This window comes from Colias philodice, chromosome 13 (assembly GCF_061535455.1).
Source record: "Colias philodice isolate Cphi_HAF_F1 chromosome 13, ilColPhil1 Martin Lab GWU primary, whole genome shotgun sequence".
Taxonomy (NCBI): Eukaryota; Metazoa; Arthropoda; class Insecta; order Lepidoptera; family Pieridae; genus Colias; species Colias philodice.
The window spans coordinates 2,171,010-2,194,057 of record NC_143098.1 but is presented as its reverse complement, the minus strand read 5'-3'; the positions used below and the strand labels follow the sequence as shown (position 1 = coordinate 2,194,057).

Genomic DNA, 23,048 nt, shown 5'->3' with positions numbered 1-23,048 from the left:
CACAAAGAAATGAATACCTATAATATTTTAATTATTAAACAATAACCGACTGAAAACATATAAAAAATAGTGTCTCAAGATCAATCTGAACATGTGCTCAAACATACAGACAGACAGAAAAACTTTCCCATTTATAATATTAGTATGAACGGTCAGGACACGTAACTCTGAATAATACATGCCACAACTGTTGCCACTGAGTTAAGTTGTGGTACAAGACATAAGCGAAGTGAGTTAAGAAATATTCGATAAAACGTGTATGGCTAAATGTTCTAGAATGTAAGAGTGTAGTTCAACTTCGCTCATTTTCAAATTTAAATTTTTTTTAAATATTCTCATAGTCAAGTCAGACTCAAGTCAGATATGTTCATCTTATTTTGACTCTCTGAACACTTTTGAGAAAATGAAAGTTATACAGTCGCTACCATTAAATTTGTATCGTCATTTTATTTTTTGTATCCTCATCATTATCATCAGCCCGCGTATGTGCGTCCTATGAGTGTTCAGGCATAATCCACTACGCGGGCCAAGTGCGGGTTGGCAGATGGCACATGTCACATTTTTTATATAGGCAATATATTTTTTAATCAAACGTTAGCCCGCTGCCGCCTATCCCTTGTAGAGTCACATACAAAGGCTCGGATAACGAAGTTAGTTCAGGTGCCAATTGCGGGTTAGCCTTGTTTTAGAACATTTGAACTTAAGCATTCCTCACCCGAATTACTATAAAAGCATTTCCGAATGCTTCGCTTAATCAGATTTCTGTTGATTCCTCTCTATCATTTAATATGGAATTTTAATAGATGCTTTCTATATTATCGAGTTGGTTACGTGACTAGATAGTTATATCATATATGAAACGCTATTGGAATTAATTATAATACAACTAATAATATTCATACTAATTTCTGCTACATATTTCTTAAGACACTACCTATGATCGTATCTTATATTGTAAGCTTAAATCTTTATGCAATGGATTTTAATGCGAATTTTTAAAGTGAAGCATGTCGCGTGACGGTCGGCTGCCGAGTAGGTATAAAGCAGTGTTCGGAGTCATTATCGTACAAATACGATAATTTTGTGCCTAAGTTTCACTTTTACCGTGGTTTCATAAAACCACACAACATTTTTTTAATAGATAGAGTGTTTCAAAAGGTTTATATTTTTAAATAATGCGATTATAACCAAACCTTTCGATCCTTTCTTTTTATCGCCACAAAATAGACAAAACGTTTAAGTTATGTATTCCTAAAATTAAATATAACTAAATTGTGGTGATGCCTAATAGATGACCTGTCACTTTTAATCACTTAAAATGGCTTTGGCACTAATTAGTCGGTTAATGATATACGGGCTAAGTAGCTTAAAGCGTGGTGGATAAAAATAACTGATTAGCAAGCCTTAAGGTGCCTCAAGTAAAATATTAATAATCAAAATAAATTGTAATAATTTGCTATTAAATATCTATAAAAATAAAAAAAAAAACTATCGAATTTTTTCTACTCTTACAAAATTTCAACCTCTTATTACACAAAAATTAAAATACATTTCTGATAGTTTATCAAGTCATGTTATTTTGTTACAGAACATTTAATATGCTTATGGTAACAATTAATGATGATAATTATTTTTGTTGTAATGTTTTATAAAAAACCATAATATATTTATATAATTGTTCAATAGATTTAAATAAAAAATAAACACTTTTCTGATTAGATATTACCATAATACCAAGTTAAATAAGGTCTAAAATACATAATCAAAATACACATATTGAAACAAAATATGAGAAAATACAGTTAAAACAGTGCAATTGTTTTTGAGGGACACTGTAAATACTGTGCATTTATTTAATAGTGAATACAATCACGTACAAATTTGATTTACTGTTATTATTTTATCAAGTTTGCTCCGTGATTTATTTTGTAAGGAAAAATATATTTTCGTTAAAATATTGTTTCGGTGTTAAATCCACTTAACATTTCAATGCGGATTGTATCATATTTTAATGTGTAATTAATGAAAAATTGCGTTGTAATATGACACGAATTGTGTAACTGTTTTCATTTTATTTCGTGAGTGTTGTATTAAATTTATGTTGGAGAGGTTTCATACAATGCAATACAATTATTTATTAAACACACTTAAACAGAAGAAAAGAAAAAGTAAAAACATATAAGATACGACATGTTAAATATGCATTTAATTATAATAGGACTAGATTTCCGCCCGCGGCTTCGCCCGCGTTTTCAAAGGAAAACCCGCATAGTTCCCGTTCCCGTGGGATTGCCGGGATAAAACCTACCCTATGTGTTAATCCAAGTTACCCTCTATATGTGTGCTAAATTTCATTGTAATCGGTTCAGTAGTTTTTACGTGAAAGAGTAACAAACATCCATACATCCATACATCCATACATCCATACATCCATACATCCATACATCCTTACAAACTTTCGCCTTTATAATATATATTAGATTTCATTTTATTTACTTATCTGTTAATGTTTGTCACAATTTTAATACTTTTCAAATGTTGATTTTATTGTTAACACTGAGCTATCAGGGTTGTGGAATTTAATAACTATTATCTCTTACGGACCTTGAAATAACTAAATACATAAAATAAAGTATCTATTAATTTTTAAATGACAGTTTTTATAAGAAATAATTTATTTTTCAGTGTATCTACGGCTGCTACGTGCACTCGGCCATACTACCAACATTCCATCGAAGATGTTACTGGTTATTGCAGGTAAAATATTTGTTTTTATTAACTACCCACTTTAAACAAAAAAGTTCCATTATAATTTAATATATTTTTAATTGGCTATGTGTGTACACTGTACAATGGGAAATATTTATAAGCATGACCCCCTGGCCCTAGCCCTCCAAATTTTATTCTAACATCTTTAATAGATTGTCTAGTAGAAATAACTTGTTAGGAATAGTTCAGATTTGATACGTTTATCTTCTTTTATGTTTTGATGCAGGATAGAGCAGTATACCTATTTCTTTAATAAAAGAAGAAAGTAGAGTAATAACAAAGAAACTACTCGATCGATTTGAAAAGATTCTTTTTCGATTGTAAAGCGACACTTTTACGTATTTTTTTTATCTCAGGTAAACTCTGCAGGGTTAAGGTTCGTAATTTATAGAAACATAAACATGTTCATAATATTTAAAACGGCGAAATAATTGTTTATATAAATAGAGTAGTCGAGATACTCGGGAGAAACGGAAATTAAATACGTTCTTAACGTTGGAATAGAATATATTTTAGAATATTTAAAACTATAATTAGAATAAAATTCATTTCCTTTAGATGAAAATATATTTTAAAGTAAGGTCCTAACTAGGTATATGTTTTAAACTTAGGAATATCAATAGCTGTTAAAGTATATCAAATGACTTAACAGACCACTAATAAGTGTTAATATTAAATATTTAGGTCAAGTAACGTTTAGCTATCATTTATTATTTAGTACCAAACTAGTTCAGGCATAGCTTCGTAATTTGCTTCGAATATCCTATTAATGTCTATTGATTTTATCGTAATTTTCCTTAAAATAAATAACATTACGATTGGCAGCCCTACTAAGAGCACTACTAAGAGATAAGGCCGTTAATTACACTAAATTGCTTCTTGCTTTTATTTTTGGGATATATATTTTAGTATCTAAAACTGTTTAGTTGCATTAAAGGGTAAAATAAATAAATCTCAGTGAGCGTATTCATATGAAAAGTCGAGTCAAATGTAGCATTTCAATCAAGTTCTTATATAACGTAGCTAGTTTGGATGTTTACCTCTCTAATCTCACTTATGTATGAAAGCAGCGAATCTCGCTCCGTATAAATGCAAGTTTGAGAAATTCCATTAATATTCGAGCGTTTCAAGTGAAAATATATCAGAAATATTGAACCGGAAAGTCCAATTCGCGGTTCTATCAATTTCATGAGGCAGGTATCAAAGGCGCGTATTTCAAGATTTTATATCTCCGTAAAAGCTTCGGCGCTGACTCTGAAAAATTGTATCTTTAGCGAGTTTGTCATTTTAATAGCTCGTGTTGGATTCACGTATTAGGTGATTTATCATTTAATATTTTAATCAGTGCAAGTGTTTTCCGTTTGTTTCTGATGTTAATGAGTGGCTATTTATCTTGTGATTGAAGAATTCAATTTATTTGCGTATCTACTATAATTGCGGTCTAGACTCTAGAGGATATAAGTGACTTGATTAATAATACACGTCTGATACAAAATCTTGTGTATGCACGAGTGAGAGTAGTAGAGTAGTAGAGGTACCTACTCTATCTACTATAATTATTATATTCATCAAGAACAATTGTGACACTTTTAAATAGAAATTACGCTATACATTTTTCTGTTTAATTTTTAAAGATTGACAAACAAAATCGAATGCACTTTATCCACCACTATCCGTTAATTACCCACATTGACCGACCATTATAAAATGGAATTTGGAAAACGCCATGAATTCGACAGTAGGTTTAGATTGCGACCAAAATGCCGATGCGTAATTGAATTTCTGATTGCGTTGCATTCGATTCGAGTAACAGGTGTCCACGGTATCGGTATGGGTATCGGTATCGATACATCGATGGCACAACACTAGTTTGTTTAGACTGAATAAATATCGATGAGGATTTATTGATACTCTTAATTAAGTGATGGTAAATATTTATCGGTGTTTTAGTGCTTTTTTGCGTGGTATTGAATGAATCGTTTACAATTGATAATTGGGTGTTTTATTTTGCAGTTTTATTTACGTTATATTGCGTTTGAATGAATATATTATTTTGATGTATAAAGAGTAACTAAGTAGGTAAATATTTGTGTAAATTGATAACATATTTTTTAATTCATTAAATTTAAATAGACAAAAGACGTTCAGAAAAATGCATTACATATAAAGAAAAATTAGGGTTGGTCTATTCAGGAATACACCTAACAAAATAATATTGATCAATTTATTTTATATTAACAAACTATTAATTTCACTTGACATATGAACAATATGTTTAGGTAATTGTTTTATTTATTTTTTATCGCAAACTACTATTGTCAACTCGTCCCTACTTCAATTATTTATATTAATAAAAAAATACCATCTCTCGCAAGCCTGAACTATATTTGAAATACGTTCAGTACTTGTAAATTTTACCGTAATTATCTCTTTTATAGGACAGGAGGGCAAATGAGCAGGCAGGTTTCTCTACGGTAAGTAGCGACCGCTAAAGAACCTTCTAGATACAAGAGGACCTCATACGTCCTCACATAACTAAATTAAAGAGAAGCTACCCGTTAACTCTATCGTATTTGACACTTTAAATATTCACTGTAAGTTTGCAATTTTTTGTTTGATCTAATGCTTTGTACTTACCTAGTTAAATGATTAATGCAGACTCGGTTTTGAAGTAATAAATGAATAATATGACAGAAAATTTCGCTTTCACTTAACACACTAAGAGGTTAATGAATCGTATTAATAATTAATTATTTTCTATGTTCTACGGTTGGAAAAATGCTTATCACAATATGTCATTATCTTACATAATTATTAATATATATTCAATAATTATCCATTTAAATTTAGTGCATTTTCTAAAATAGTAGAGTCGAAATTTAATCTGCCAACCATTTTGTATCTTTACCCAATGTTAATAACAAAACAATTAATTCGCTTACTGAAAATCCAAACCGGTCATATTAATTACTTCGTTAGCAAGTTTAATAGCGATATATTAATATCATAACCATCAATAATTCATAAAATTAATTGCACCAACTTAACATGTGCCCAAAATACTCGTACCCTGGCATTCAATTTTTCTCCCCTACTACAATAAACATGTTGTTTATCTGTATATTGTTTGTCTATGATAATAAATCCAGGATTGTCTCAGTTTTGCCCCTACAAAATCGTCGGACAAACTTTTAACTTCACTGTAATAAAACTTTTTAAATTGAAGGGTTGACAATCGTATGTTTGTTTGAATTTGTTTAAAGTAGTTATTTGTCGTCGTGTTTTGTTTTAGTTTTTATTTATATTCGTGGTTATTCTTGGTTAGAATGTACATATTTGAAGAAATAATTTTTCAGTATATTGTTTGAGAAATATTTCCTTTTCATTTAGAAAAATGTTTAATTGCATAAGCAGTTCAAAATAACTTATATAATATAGTAAAAGCATCTATCGTAAACGGAAGCAATAAAATAAATGTTGTCTTGTTTTTCTTCTTATAAAAATTTAGAAACGTTGAGCGATACAACCAAAAAGATAGTAACGATCGTGATTTTGAACAAAATGAAATTGGGATTTAAAATAATTTATATAAAACTGGAGATTGTCAAGTGGCACTAGCCAGCAACTGTTTACAACAAATTATCACGTTAACAGCGAGTTAATGAAAAACCACAATAACTCCAATAAAGCGCACATGTCGAGTGGCAACCCTGTTCAGCGGCCATTACATAAATAATGCCGCCATGTTTATTGCAACCATTTTGAAGACAAATGGATAGTTATTACTGCGCACTACGTTTTACATTCTCTCCCGTTGAAAATTAAAATATTGTTTACTTATTTTATAGGTTTAACTGCGTGAGAGTCGTTTTAGCGCTCCTCAAATGCCGCTTTTTAATTCTCGCTCGTTATTTCGCCACGTTATTCGCCTACTAAATCTATGTAATGCTAACGACCTGAATATTTCTATACGTTAACGTTGCTTCATGTTTAGACTTTAAAATAGGTGCTCGGGGAAACTTCTTTGTGGCAACCTTAAAATTAATTCTCCAATGCCTCTGCCCGTGTTACTTATAGGTGTGATAGAATATTTAATTACTCTCTAATAATGAATATACGCAAATGAGTCTTAGCTATGCCATAATATTATCTTCATTAGTAAGCTTAGAAAGTTTAAATGATCGACGCAATTTTCGAGACCACTTTAAGACTTCTATTGCACACCTCGAAGAGGTTGTGCTCTATTTTCACAAAATCCATTTTTTTTAAATCACTATAAGCAAAATGTGGTCCCTTAGATCTACAAAAGCACGAGCCAATCACAATCTTCAACAAATACGCCAATCCAATCAGCCAATCTACCAAATGAAATCAATATTGACGTATCTGTGTCCAATTTCAGAATCCGGACATAGTGCTGGTGCACTATTTGAACGTGCCGTATCCAGATGACAATAAGCTGGCTACAGTAGCCCCCAGTCTTGCTCTATGGGCAGATAAGAAGGAATGGACGAAAGACGAACTCGTCAGCCAGTTAAAACCTATGTGTAAGTATACTTTAACATTTTAACATAAATAATTGGTGACACAATCATTGAAAAGCTTTAGTAAGTTCCACTATCTAAACTTTTAAATCTGTTTTATATATTATATTGATTACTTTGTTTATCAATATATTATAGAGAGAATATTAATTATATTCCAGAAGAAATAGAATATGATGAAAATAATTCTGAACTTCTTTTAATTACGAAACAATTTTTTAAATCTAAGATGTAAACAGTGAAAGCGTTGAGTGAAAGTAATCATTTTAATGTTTTAGAAAAGCCATAAATAACAAAACATTTTATTTATTACCCATAATGTCAAATAAAACTGCAATCACCTAAAAAGAGACCCATTAAAATTCAAGAAAACATGACGTTATCGCTATTAGGTTCCCCTGGGTTCCCCCTTCAATTTATGCGCACAAAAATACGTGTAAACTTTTTGCGGCAACTTATTACCATATTAAATGGTCTTGGCAGAGGGCTGAGTTCTAATCAAATAGTTGTCTCCCTGTCGCCTTTCATAAATGTTAAGTACTGTAAATTAAAACGCAACAAGCAATGCTCCCTCCTCATTGCATATTTATAAAGAGAGCGAGTGATAAATTAATTATGACCAATTAATTCTGATCCTCATAAATGTGGATCGTTAAAGCAATGTTCAACATTTACTATGTTTATTACCGTGGTTTGAAATCATCAGTGTATCAGTGTATTAATATTTCGCTCGAATTTATCAAATTTTATAACTGTTGTGGCTTTGCTTTTTATTGACTGTTTAATGAAGCGTTTTATTTTCCAATTTCAGTCTTCAGCGAAGATGAGCCTGATCTCAACAATGAATTGGAAATATCGGTATGTGTTATTTGAATTATAATTTATTAAGTTCGAATGTATACGGAACTTTGTATATTATTTAAAATTCAGGGTAAAATGTTTCAGACGGCGGAGACAGTAGAGGCCATAGTGGGCCAGTTGATGGAGAAACAACGAGCTGCTCGTGCGGCAGCATTGGCGAGGCAGTTAGAGTGCGGTTGTCCCGACTCTACTTGCCAGGACTCACGAACATGCGCCCACCCGTTACGGCGCATTCAGGCATCGAAACCACCAGCATCAGACCACCATGTGTCGTCAACTACTGGCCCATCACCGAGACCGATGGCCCAACCTCCCCGGCAGTATACAAGAGATCATAGAACGTCGACTCAGTCGTCGCCCCTCCTTCTTTCTTTGGGACAAATTCAAGGTGGCGGAGGTTTACTCATACTGAATGGAACGAGTAATGGAAATCAACAGCATTCCTCATTAGTGTCACCGCTATCGGTCACATCATTTGTCTGTGAAGAACCTAGGGACAGATATCGACAGCAATACAAACCAACGTTTGTTTTAAAAAGAGAAATCCCTGATAGTCAACCGACGTGTATAACTAAAACCGAAACATTCGAAGTAGAAACTCGCATAGAAGGGAAAGTGGATGTAGAAAGCTTTGATAGGAAAATAAAGGTAGAACCGAGAAGTCGAGGCCATATTATAGCAAGCGCACCCGCGACGCCATCTCGATATCCGGATCTATTAGAGCGATTAGAGAATAAGGTGCAGACGGAAAACTGTGATGATACGTTAGTTTTGTTAGGAACAGATGCGCATTTAGAAACTTCGAGTGGATTCTTCGACGAAACGTTGGAATTATCACACGAAGACATTCAGAAAACTTTATCAGCTAATATGCCGACGTGTGAATTAGATCGTAGTGTAGTGCGGTCTACTGAGACGGCAAATGTTATGGTATCTGGTATTGATACGATGGACTTTATAGAGAGTTGTGAGGCTGTAGCGTCACCCACGCATGTGGTTGACGATAATGTATTTGTCAATTTGGATGCTTTTGATATGTTAGGCGATTTTCCGGAGTTAGAAGTGCTTGATCCTAGTTCAATTTCCACAAATCCTATAGTGAGTATTATTTGTTTAAAATTATATATACTTTGGTGAATCTTTTCTTTATCGAATTGTATAAATCAAAGATTAATAAAAACACATAGAATACAGTAGAAAAAATAATTTAATTCATTTATTTTTCAGTCTTTATGCAACAATAACTCGCCTCCAACTGAGGATAGTAATGAAAAAATGCAGACTGACTGCAACAACGAAGGAACCCTTAGTATTACCGATTATTGCCCTGAATGGGCGTACCCTGAGGGAGGCGTGAAGGTGCTAGTAGCTGGTCCCTGGACGGAGACATCTGATCAGTACACGGTGTTGTTTGACAACTTCCCTGTGCCATCGATTTTAGTGCAAAATGGTCTGCTACGATGTTATTGTCCAGGTAAATATTAAAATAATATATTGCTTATAATGATAAAATTATAGACTATACTAGACGTTGGAGAATGCATTATTTCTGTTTTTTTACAGTTACGAACTGCGAGCAAAAAATTCAGAATTTAGCTTATTAAAAAAAATTGATAATTATTGATCTCAGTGAATTTAGATTGCAATTATGTTAAATTTATCTATAAAACTATATACTATTTTATACATCTCTGCTCTTTAAAATTCTGTTCAACTAAATGCTCTTTTTTATTTGCTTCTTTTATACAAGCATTTCTATATTATTTTCAGCACACGAAGCTGGTCTCGCGGCATTACAAGTCGCTCGTGGTGGTCGAGTAGTGTCCGATACCGTGGTGTTTGAGTATAAAGCGGGTCCAGCGCCCGCGCCGACATCACCGGCCTCTGCTCCATTGCCTTCGTTGGACTTAAGGCGGTTCTCGCTGCTGCAGCGCTTACAGCGGCTGCATGGACGACTTCAATTGAAGACCGAACCTATGGATGATAATAACCAGGTATTGTTATTGTATGCAAATGATTTGAAGCTTCCTGTTACGCTTAATGATTTTCGATAAGGAAAATTTAGATTGTGGTGTAATTTAAATTGTTTTTGTCATTTAATATTTTTAAAAATCATTACGTAATCGTTTTTTTTCGAAACAATTGTATGTAAATCTATAGTTTGTGGGGATTTCTTTTCTATATTATGTTATAAATATCATTAATATATGTAGAGCTTATAGTGAAAAAATTTTGTTTGATGAAAATAAACAATAATGCAGTTATTTATTTGAAGGTTGAACAGACACAAAAGTAATCACGACAAACTTTGATTTGACAGTTTGATTTGTTAATTTTTTTTAAAGAGAAACTAATTCCATTTTAATGTCAATTACAGGTGGAGGACGTGCAACTGTACTCCAACCCAAAATTCGAAGATCGTCTAGTGACCTTCTGTCAGTCCCTTAGTGTTCGATCAGCTGGTACTTCAGAAGGTTTTGCCACAGAGCCCAGTGAGGATGGTTCTACTATACTGCATTTAGCAGCTGCGTTGGGCTATACTAAGTTGACCACAGCCTTGTTACGATGGAGACAAGATGATAATAGCTTGGCGTTGGAGAAAGAAGTCAATTTGGGTGCACGGGACAGTGATAATTGTACGCCGTTGGTGAGTATCAATTTATTTAATTAAACTTTACCCAATATACGTCATATTGACTTGAAGGTATAAAATTATTGTTTACGAAAATATTCAGAATTAGAAAAAAAATGTAATGAATATTCATGAGGATACAGTCATTATTGTATTAAAAAAAATATAAAAGATGGTTCAATTACGTATCATATAATTTGAATTTTTTTTCTGTTGTTAGCTTTAACTATCGTAGAAATCCTAGATGAGATGATGAAATAATGATGATGATGATGTTAATATTATTACGCTAGCTGTAAATTCTTCGTAATCACATTCGTAACGTAACAAATATCCTGTAATTTTTTTTAACTCCCTTCACAACCATAATGCATTCATATCAATATACTTGATTAATAAAAAAAAATGTGTCGTGTACACACGTAAGAAGTGAAGCTTCTTTATGAGCTTATTTTTCAAAAAATAATTTAGTACATACGTAATCACGTAGGGATAAGAAAAAGATGGCGCGTAACGAAAAAATGTTACACTAAATTTTTTTTCCAACCCCGATAAAGAAGTTTCACTTCAATAACATGTTCATCACAAATAGATGGTAGCAAGCGCGGCCGGTCACGTAGACACAGCCGTTGTCCTAGCGCGTTGGAGCGCGGGCACGCGGCGCGAGGCGGGCGCACGAGCGGCGTCCGCTGCAGCACGCCGCGCGGGACATACGCATCTCGCGACACTGCTCGATAGGATCCACCCGCCCGCTGGTGATGCGGTTTTTCGGAGACCCTTCAGGTAATGTACACCAATATAATAAAAACAAAATATATTTAACTTTATTAATTGTCTCATCACAACATTAGGTAGGTAGATACTTTGCTTGCAAATAATGATTTAATAAAAAATAAAAAAATTCTATGCATTTCAATTTTTTTGGTTGGAATGCTTCATCTTTACTGTAACAAATGCTATTTGAAAAAGCAGTATGTGTGTAGAAGGGAAAAAATTGTTTATAGTTTTAAAAATCCCAGCTAGGTAGTTGGATTGCGTATTGTTCTGTGATTCTCTCCGTTTAATTATTACTAAATACCATAATGTTTTTTAGAGTATTGGATTCATTTCTAAAACTTCCATCTAGTGTGCAGTGATTTCAATTTCATAGCAATTCATAGTCTCCTTTAAGTTATTAACTGTATAATATAATTCAATCTATCTTATAATTTCAGTTTATCGCAAAAGGGTAGAGCCGGGAGTTTGGAGAGCAACTTGGTGAAGCGACCGTCAATTGACAGCGGAATTAATATGGCTGACGCTTTCCGATCTAGTTCTGCTATAGATAAACATGATTCATCTTCTTTAAGGTCAATCATTTTTCTTTTATTTAAGCCAGTATTATTTATGTTATGAATAAATATAACTTTTATATTTGTTAGAATTTATAAATAACATATTTGTTTAATTATTTTCGTATTCACTTCTAACGCTCCGATCTATATATTTCAGATGGGAACGAAGTATGTCTTTACCCTTAGATTCTGATACATCCGAAGACAGTCTCGGAGATATGAAAATAGGACGACGCATGGATCTAGCCCTATGTAAGTTAACAATAAATATTACCTCCCTCATAGAAAAGTTAGTTTTCATTTGCAAATGATTATTTACTTCATCGGCAAAACACCCTCCTTTGGGTATTTCAAAATTTTTCACCTAGCTCATATTATATTTCTTAAATTGGAAAGGTTTCAGCGTTGTCACTAAAATGTCCCAGCGATGTTAAAGCGTTTGAATCGCTTAACTGTTCAAAAAAGTTCATCTCATCTAAAATTAAGGTAAAAGAGCGTACCGCTCGTCCTCACAATTTGTAGCGTAAGGTCTGAACGGCAAGCGACAAAGCGCGTCAGACAGACTTAGCCGGTAGAAAGGGTCGGGGGAAGTGAGGACGCTAGGGCCTAACGGCGCGCGACATAACGACCCCGCCAAGTCGAATGGTCGGGTAAAGTTAGATGTACACTAGAGGAGTGGTCTCGGTCCAGCCGCGCGACTGACAGTTGTCCGCCCGCGCAGGCGAGACGGCGCCGGAGAGCCCGTCGCCCCCCGCGCCCCCCGCGCGCCCCGCGCCGCTCTCGCCCTCGCCCCCGCCCGCGCCCCCGCCCGCGCCCCCGCCCGCGCCCGCTGCAGGTCAGTCCGCGAGCGCGGAACTGTATAGACAGTCTACACGCGCCCTTAGCGTCACAGCTGCCCTAGTGCGCTGGGAATCGATCAGGCCCTGGAAGAAACGGTTCAATTGACCCGTTGCTATTGGGAGTCAGTGGTAATTCGGTTATGAAATAAAGAGAAAGACTGTTCTATACAGTTTCAAGTCGCAGCACCCCCTCCGCTCGACTTGTCTATCGATGTTGTGTATGTAGTAGTTGCATGGCCGCTCTGGCCTTCTTCTTCTAAACAACGTTGTCTGTGTATCTCTGTCTCTCTCTTGCCAGTGTAGCTCAGTCATAGCTATTGGTAGATTTGTAGTTTCTTCTGTATCTATCCAATATCGAGCGGAGATGTCCCGGTGTTGTTAGTAGTGACCTGTTAAAGTCGAGCCGATACATCTCACTATGGAGATAAAAGAATTAGTGAAACATAATAGGTTGGAAACAGTAATTTTCTTAAAAGTAAAATTATTGCTTCCAATTCTAACACAAATAATGCATGATAAGTATCGGTTCTACTTGTTCGATGTTGTCCATCGATGTCGCTTTCAATGGTTCGTAATGGTCTATTCACAGTCATTTAATTGAAACACGACAAAACGACGCCTAAACAGGAACAGAGTCAGCCATGACATAAGAACAGAATACCCTCAATACTTCACGACACTGCATGGTGGCTTGCATGAAGCGATATATCTATAAAACGGCTTTTTATGTGTAGAATTTACGCTATTTGATTATTGGAAAGGTAAGTTCGCTTTCACTGTGGTTTTACAAGCACATTATGATCAATATTCGGTGTTGTGTACTTGGATGATAGTGTGATATTGATGTTTTATATTTAAGGAATTTGTGTTAGCTTAAGATAGATTTAAAGACTATTATACCAATACTAATCAATACTATTGATTGAAAATAAAGATCGGGTTAAACCTATTCTTTCAAAATGATACTATCAAAAATTTGTAATATCCATAATGGTAAATTTCCCCCATCATAATGCTCGTTTCAATACTATTTGCTAGATCGCACATCTTGATCATGTAATATTTTAAACAGCAAGGATACAGCCAGATTTAACATCATTGTTTGGATATTGCGTACTGCCGATGAAAATTCCATTCTATTAACTAATTTCAGGGGAGCAGGATGACAGAGTGTTTACCTTAGCAGAACAGATAATAGCAGCGATGCCCGAGAGAATAAAGGTACGAAACGATATGGTATTGATAAATGTGTGTTATTACCTGAACTGAATTTTGCTGAAATTGGCTGCAAAAATATGTATATTGATTTATTTTTTGAAAATATTACGCTCTCAGATAAAAGATCTGTTATTTTTCTACGTTCTTACCTCGGATAGAAGTTGTTACGTTAAATTGTTATTCGTTATAATGTTTCTAGTAATTTTCATGAAGTTATAAGAACAGATTCAAAGCCTTCAACAATCCCCAAGATTTATTAAGTGAATGGAAACTAAACTGTTGTTTTGGTTTTATGCGCATGAAATTGCCAATTTTATTACCTCGATTAATACCTCCAGGAAAATGTATTTTTGTTTTCCCCAGAACGAAAGCTCTACATTACTCTCCGGCTGCGAGCTGGACAGCGGCTCTGGTGGCGGTGATGACACGCTCATGGTGCCATTGCTTGATGACACCACTACCTTCAACACTGAGTTTAATTTTGAGTTCTGCGACAATACGTATAGGACGTAAGTTTGAATAACCATGAGCAGTTAAAACTTTTATATCCAAAAAGTAAGGTGTGGTAATATGATAATAGTTGGTATGTTATACAGTTCATAGCTACATATTATAATAAACACTAATTTGACGAAGAAAAAATTGAAAAGAAGTAGGCTATTAAAATAAATAGCAGAAAAAGTTAGATTGCTTTGACTCGGTAAATTAAGGGACTTGAAATAAAATCCCACCTCAACATAAAATTAATCGAAAGTGTGATGGTAAATTAGAATATCATCGTCTCGTGATACCATATCAACATACTTGACAATTTTTAACGTGTAAATATTCATAGTAGACAATTACTCGCATTAGACTCCTGCTTATACACATATAACTCAGTTCTATGCATCTATACGAATACTATTACTATACTTTTAAATTCATCTCTCAGTTACTGCGGCGGCTCGACCCCCTGCTCGTCAGGCTCGGTGTCCCCCGGCTCGGCGCTATCCCCCCCGCCCGCGTCGCCGCTGTCCGCTTTGCCGTGTGCGCCCTCCGCCACGCTGCAGGAGTTCCTTAACACCACTACGCATTTCTCCAGCTTGACGCTTAATGGTGAGTTCTTTGGGGTTTATTTTAACTGATCCTGAAACTGATATTATATATGCGAATGTAACTTTGTGTGTCTGTCTGTTTCTTTTTCACGCCTTAACCACTGAAGGGATTAAATTTGATAAAAAAGGTAGTTTAAGACGTGAGAAAGGAAATATAATAAGTTTTATTCCCGGAAATCCTACTGATCTATCCCGTTTTTTATTTGACTACGCAGGCGAAGGGCAATTTGATGAATACTTTATTATATACAAAATGGTTACAATAAAATAACATAAATCTTTATTTCACCTTTTTGTACAATATTAGATAGCCTGTGTTAGAGATTTTAAAACAGTAATCTAGGAAGTAAATGGCTTAAAAATTTGCTGTCTGTAAAATCTGTAAAGTCGGTTTACTGACGATAGTTGAACGTGACAACGTCCGATTGTGCTTCTTTGTCGCTCGTTCTGCGCTCTCGCTTGCACTTCAAGCTTTACATGGAACGCCTCAGAGCGAGGTAACGCCGCATGAGTCATGATTTTTCGTGCGTGCAGCCGGCGCTATCGAATTATAAGACGTTGTCACGTCAAAAAAAACAACAAATTAGTAATACTAACATTAACTCCAGATCGCGAACAGCGCGAGGTGTACTCAGCGGCGATGACGATCCAAAAGGCGTACCGGCAGTACCGCGGGCGGCAGCTGCAGCGCCGCGCCGCCGCCGCCGCCATCACCATACAGAACTGCTACCGGCGGTACAAGCAGGTAACGCGTCTTTTTAAATAGATTTTCTTTAACAAAAATATAGATTAGGTTATGGTAGAAGATTTCATATTGAATAGATTTTAATAAACAACGTAGTAGATTTAAGCCTAATGGTTTAGAAATAGGACAGCAAAATTGTAAGTAATTTGAAAGTAAGAAAGAAAAAACACTTATTTGGACGCTTTCCTCATATAAATTGCTGCCTGTGAGGAATGAAATAGTAGTAAAGATGATGTGTGAAAGAACCAATTTTCAAAAGCTTGTGTCGCTGTCTAATCCTGAAGCCATTCATGGAAAGCATGTTTGATGATCATACGAAGGGGCTGGTGACTTACAGGCATGGAAAACGGACTGATGATAATGTTACGCCAGATGCTTTTACTACCTATATTATGTAGAATAAAATTACTATTTTTTTTTATAATAATGATAACTAATTTCACATTTTAAAGGGAGAAAAGAAATAATTATTTACCTTACAAATTCCCAGAACTATCGAACTAACATCTATACCACTTTCAGTTCGCCTACTTGAAGCAAATGCACGCGGCCGCGACGGTGATCCAACGTGGCTTCCGCTCGCACCGCCAGCGGCGGCTGTCAGCCAACAGCAATACTATTAAGTGAGATTATATTGTATTTATTATAACATATAATTATTTATTTGTTAACAGGAACATAACATAAGAGATTGAAATTTCACTACAATTCTATTTCGAAGACAATCCATTCTCTCTATATTTTACTCCTTTCATAATGAAAAAAATTATAACTACAAAATAACTGCACACATTTACAAACTTTTAAAGGTATAAAACTGTAAAATAATCCATTTTACATAAAAAGGAACAAAAATTATGCAACAGGCTTTGTATTTAAATGAGAGATTTTCATTAATAGATTTTTGTTGAATATTAATGATAAATATCTATCGATCTACTTATGTATTACGGCATATAAACTAATTTTCTATTGAAATGTGAATGTTTTATCGTCATGAGTCGTCGAGAGTCATTGTCGTGAGAGTTGTTGAATGAGCTAATATAGTTGAGAAAATAAAATATAGACACTAAGGGCCGGCGCCCACTGCCGGCACGGCACGGCATGGCACGGCAGAGCATCCCGCGGCGTGCAATGGCATCCCGCGGCGTGCAGTGGCATCCCGCGGCGTGCTGCGTGATTCAGTGGCATGCCGTAGTATCCTGCTAAAAGCCCCACTAATGCTGCATAAGTTTCAACCTTATTTCAACTAGCTAGCAATCATAATTCCTCGACCCCAAAGTGACGCATACGCCTCGCGGGATGCAATGGCGCGCCGCGGCATTCCTTGGAATGAAACAGCAAGACACGTCATGCCGCCGCATCCTGCGGCGTGCCGCGTCATGCTGCAGCATCCTGCGATACGTCGCGGCATCGTGGCATCGAAATAAAGTAACTTGAATTCTAAACTGATTGAAATAAGATTCAAAATAACTTCATTAGTAATAAAATCCTCTGCCCTTCCATGCCACGCCGTGCCGGCAGTGGGCGCCGGCCCTTAAATTTCGCGTCAATGAGAGCTTACATTTAAATGTAAAGTTATTGTAAATTTGATATCTTTTTACAATTAACTAATTGGTTCTACAGAAAAACCTACTCACAACGACGACAGAACCAGGCAGCGAGAAAAATTCAACAATTCATGAGACAGACGAAAATTAAGTAAGTTTTAATATCTAATTTTTAGATTATTGGTGGGAAATGAATTTCAAAAAGATTCGTGTGTATGAAAAATACAATTGTCCGTGTAAAGCACTTCGGGTACAATATTATTCATGACTGTATAAGGTGGACCAAATCATAGTCGGAAATTAAAAATTTTGTGTGAAGATTAATCTTTAATTTTGTATACAATTTACAGCTTCCCTACCATGTATTTGAAATAATTTATCTCCTTTGTGAACATACCTATTTAAATATTATGACAAAAACAAATTTTATTGGATTGTTAAAGTTTTGACTATACAATAACTCCAAAAGGACTCCCTTTATTGAAATCGCTTCAATGAAATATGTTATTCCTCTCAAATCTTCAAAACACATAACCTTTAAACTAAATGAAATAGTCATAACTTCGTTAAAACAATAACTACGCCAATTTAAACTTCAATACTAACGCGACCCTTGTCAATTAAGTCTATAACGTATCTATTTTATGTATTATTGCGAACATTTGCCTTTAATTTATTTTCTTCGAAGGGTCGTCTAAATTGTTTACTAAAACTAATATCAGCGGGCTACCATGATGTCTCATAGCAGTATTATTTCCTGTGTGGGAAAGTGATAGCGCTAGACAAGCTATATAGCGCTGTCCTTTTTCTACACTGGATGTAATACTGCTTTTAACATCATGGTATTGGGGCTAAACCTCGTTATAATATAAGTAACCGAAATCCCTTAAGCGTTTGGATATTGAATGTATGAAATATACGAATAATATTCCATTGTGAGTTGATATAGTGACATTAATGTAATACTGAGGGTTTACGTGGATTTTGTGTGATTCTTAGTTTATTTTCACTTACTGGGATGTTATTTTTTTCGTTTATATCGAATCTATGTTGAGTTATTAATTGTTATATGTTTAACGTTTATAGTTAATTTTTAGCTTCGAATTTTTGCTTAAGTTTTATCCGGATCTAACTAGCCCATGTAGATATTTATTTTGGCTATAGATATCTCATTAAACAACAACGTTTAAAATATTAGGTTCATTTGCATCCATACAAATATCCCACATCAATTATAACTAGAAAAAAAAAACGAAAAAGTAATTTACGCGAGCGTAGTTTTTAACAAACATAAATGATATAAAATGTTCAATATTCATGTTATAAACAGACCATTTGTTTAACATTCAAGTGGTTTACACTACGTCCAGCGTATTTCAGTTATATTATAATCTAAGAAAAGCAATTCCAATGCCTAGAAAGCTTGCGAACTCCAGATTGATAAAAACTTTTCTCGTTAACTTAGTAAATCTTTGTACAATATTATATTGTCTTATCACTACAGAGTCGGCCCTTTATCAAAATAATTTCGACACAGTAGACTCTGTTTTATTTTATTTTCGGAGTTAGTTTAATCTTCCAAAGTTTTAGGGTCGTTTACATTTCTGTTGTACTTTGATTTTCTACGCGTGTACTTGACTGAATTCTTTCTTTAATGTTTCTATAATTTTATTTTCAAAATTAGTAACGAATGTCACGCATATGACGTACATTTCGTAGTCGCCATTCATAAACTCTTAATGTAAATATAAAAATATAAATACAATACAATTTTTGCATGCCGCCAGTACTTGGGAGGAGTTTTCGACAAACGTAAGTCATAGTTATCACTTCGCCTTGATTCTATCTTAACAATGATCCTTCTGTGAATGCTATAATCAAGGAAAATTTTAACAAGTATGACGTCATTGTTAAAAAAGTACAAAGATTTTTTTTAATATTATGTCCGATTTGCTTAACAGATTGCAGAGCGAACGAGCCGCAAGCGCGAGGGCGGGCCGGCCGTCGCCGGCTGCCCCCCAAAGCTCGTCGCAGCACATCATCAGTACACCACCCACGCCTAATAGGTAACATTAGAATTCGTTAAAAGAGAATTATTTTGTATTTTGTGCAAATTTAATTTATTCGATAGTTCGACAATATTATTCTAGTAGTCCTTGAAATCTTAGCCCGTAATTTTAATTTTAACTATATTTGCCAAGTCATCAATTGATAGTATGTATAAACAGCGTTAGCTCTTATGTGAATGCTTCTTATGTCTTAAATTAATAATTATATTTGTTTGTTTAAGGATCATTGATTATCTAGCGCCCGAATCACCCATGAACGCCGATGATGATTTGTTGATCGAGCTTTTGTTTAAAATGTGACCTGACACCGTGCTACGATTATTTACCGAAGATATTCATTATAACATCAACCTTCTGAAGTCATACGTAAATGTAGGCGCTTTAAGGTTCTAATTTGAAAAGCAAAATTAGTTACTAACTGTGTCTATCTTGTTTATTAGTTTTAAGATTATCTTTTTCCTTTCACTTCACATCCATTACTATTGCATCAAATTACTGATATAATTCCTCAAAACAGGTTTCTTCGAGTTGTGAATAAACTCAGGCCTTCAATAACTTTTAACGTTCGTTAAATGATTCTCCTTCCTCGGATTTTATTTGTACATTGTTTTTTTTGATCTATTATTAATTTTTTATCATCTACTGTTTTTATTTTATTTTTAATCTGTTCGGAATTTGACTTGTTCAAGATATTTTCTTCTCTTTTACGTTGAAACTTCAGGTCATAGACAGGGTTATATTTAGTATAAATTTTATCGTATTTGTATTATATTTTCATAATATATTTTTGAGAAATTTGTTTAGAACATTTATTGGAATCATATTTTTGAAACTAAATTGGATATAAAATAATTCTCCTAGATCGCCGACGATATTCAAAATGATTTTTTGAAAATTCTTAGATTCATACGTTTTACGCCATTGCAAGATAATTAAAAATAATCTATTAACATTTTCGTTCCGTATATTTTAACGAAGTATATATTTTAAGTAAGTTTTGGACTTTATTTGTTTTCTAAGTATGGTTTCCACGGTGGAGTCAAAGAGTGTAGGTTAAGTACAAATTCAAATTATTAAAGCCACTGTTCTTATAAAGTAGATGCACCTAGCGTATTATACAATAAACCCGACGAGCTGTGAGTATTTTGAGATTTTATCGTATTTAAGAAAAAAAAGTTAGGTTTACTATTGGTCTAACGTTTACCGTGAAGGTTTCATTCCAGCCTAATAGGTTAATTCTCTTTAGTCGATGCAGAGAGCACATAGACGACGGGTACGGTACATTCCTTAGACGACACGTTATTGTCTCAAAAATTGTTTTCTACATTTGTTTCTGTTTCATCTTTACCATTGTTAACTTTCTTAAAGATTTCAATATATTATTGTTCGAAATTTTCAATTCCCCCACCCCTAGTTCCTACTCCAACAACTATTAAAATATTTAACTTAATATCGATAAAAATCGAAATTAGTTCATTAGATAGTTAACTTTGTTTTAGATTCCTTAATAAAGCTAAATGCCATATTAATCTAGCGTTCATGAAAAAATAAGGTTGTGCACCACTTAAATATAGAAATAACTACCTAAATATTCCCTTTTTCTGGATTCTCTGATATTTTAACGTAGTTATATAGATATTAGATTAAGATATTAGAAGTAATCATAGCTTAACATAGACGGCGTGCTGCCGTCGAGATATTTTCGATTCGTATTTTTATAAAGCAAAAGTTACGAATGACTAAGATTGCTTTGCTTGTGCAGGGCCGTGGATCAGATTTCTTCATTATTTCTTCCTTTACTGTATCTTCTTCTTTGTCTAATTTCTATTTATCTTCATAAATGATATACCTATTTAAAGGAAATTACATGGATATTGTGTTCACTTTAAAATAAACGTTCTGAGATTATTTTACTGATAAATTTGTAAATCTTGCATTCTTTTATTCGAGGAAAGAATATATTGGCCCGGAAATGTCGGACGTAAGAGGAAGATTTTTATATTATTAACGATTTCCATAAACGGTGTCGTATCGAAGGTTTGATAGGAGTTTTTGCTAAAAATTTTTGAATAAATTGTTCTCTCGACAATCTTTAAAATTTATTCGTAAGTAAGGGTAAGTGTAAGAATGGGTTGGAAATCATTAATAATAATAGCGATTGTTAGATGAAATTTATGAATGTAAAACGACGAAGTTTGAGAATAACCGTCCAGTCGTGGCGGCTTTTGCGCCCTCTGGTGGCCATAATGCGGAACCTTTCGAGCGAGATATGAAACATCTTCACTAGTGTCCCAGCGCTGGTTTGCCTGGGCACGCATCCGGGGGCGCGCGAATGTAACATGTACATTTTATATTTTTGGATTGCTAATTTTAAGATGCTATATTTATATATGTATACGTAGATGGCGGATACGTGGTCAGTATTTCGGAATGTATTTCGCCAAACTTTTGACTTATTGATTTCTCTTAATATTCTCCTTTCGTTTCGAGGCAATAGGTCGTTTAGCTAGTGGTCATGTATATATTTTTGAATAGCGAGCACGATTGCTTTCGGAACGCCAATGATATATTTTAAAAAGGACGTAGTTAGTGGTATAAAATATTTTTAACAATAATCGAGAAAACTGAAAGCAATAATATTTTTGTGGTAAAATAACTCCGATTTATATTAAGAGAGTATTTTAATATCCACGCGATCGTCAGTTACAATTGAATTATATAGATTGCTTTTTAGTGCCACCGTATCTTATGCTCCATATTGTTTTTGTATTTTCGGTTAGTCGCAAATAATTAAATATACCATGACTTGTATCGAAAATTATTCCTTACAATATTGATATTATTGAAAGGAGGTGTTTCATTCATATGTCACGCAAAATACCTATATAATTTTTCGCTTTTAGTGCGATTTACTATAATACAACAAATACATAGGATGCCAACATTCAACTTACCTATTCATTTCACCATAAGTACTGTAGTACTAAATGTTTGAAAAACAAACAACTTTACAGTTTGAAGACATTCCAGAAATATCTCTTTTAAAGCTCTCTCAAGCATGAGCTGACTACTATATAATAATTATAATAAATACAAGCTGGCTACTTCATTGTTTCGTATATTATATGTTTTTGTTTGAGGAGCATTGGCTACGGAAAGCCTTAGTGATTGACCACAGCTAAAAGATAGTGCACTAGAAGTAGATATAGTTAGATAAATACTTATAGAAATGAAATAAAAAATGAAAAAATTTGAAATCTATACATAGAATTTAAATTAAAAAATTTAACTACTTTTTATTATTATATTAATAAGAAGCTTGTTCACACATTTTAAAATCGTATCTAGTAATAGGTAAGTATAACGATTAGATTCGTGTTAAAAGGATTG

At 34.1% G+C, this 23,048-nt stretch overlaps 1 protein-coding gene across 2 annotated transcripts in view; it reads left to right on the top strand.

Moving 5' to 3' along the window:
* The window catches only part of Camta (Calmodulin-binding transcription activator), a 98,271-nt gene extending 75,658 nt beyond the window's left edge, over positions 1-22,613 (top strand). Inside the window, exons 4-22 of one of the 2 annotated variants that reach the window (XM_089702117.1) lie at positions 2,686-2,757; positions 5,208-5,243; positions 7,172-7,316; positions 8,125-8,171; positions 8,244-9,272; positions 9,402-9,648; positions 9,945-10,168; positions 10,552-10,821; positions 11,399-11,589; positions 12,021-12,155; positions 12,298-12,392; positions 14,133-14,200; positions 14,561-14,706; positions 15,132-15,295; positions 15,903-16,039; positions 16,562-16,662; positions 17,666-17,740; positions 19,551-19,655; positions 19,880-22,613. In XM_089702117.1, coding sequence (XP_089558243.1) covers positions 2,686-2,757; positions 5,208-5,243; positions 7,172-7,316; positions 8,125-8,171; positions 8,244-9,272; positions 9,402-9,648; positions 9,945-10,168; positions 10,552-10,821; positions 11,399-11,589; positions 12,021-12,155; positions 12,298-12,392; positions 14,133-14,200; positions 14,561-14,706; positions 15,132-15,295; positions 15,903-16,039; positions 16,562-16,662; positions 17,666-17,740; positions 19,551-19,655; positions 19,880-19,958 — 3,366 coding nt within the window. In that variant the 3' untranslated portion in view covers positions 19,959-22,613. The remainder of the gene's footprint in view (positions 1-2,685; positions 2,758-5,207; positions 5,244-7,171; positions 7,317-8,124; positions 8,172-8,243; positions 9,273-9,401; positions 9,649-9,944; positions 10,169-10,551; positions 10,822-11,398; positions 11,590-12,020; positions 12,156-12,297; positions 12,393-14,132; positions 14,201-14,560; positions 14,707-15,131; positions 15,296-15,902; positions 16,040-16,561; positions 16,663-17,665; positions 17,741-19,550; positions 19,656-19,879) is intronic. The other variant, XM_089702119.1, reaches the window with a different exon arrangement.
* Positions 22,614-23,048: the final 435 nt, after the last annotated feature.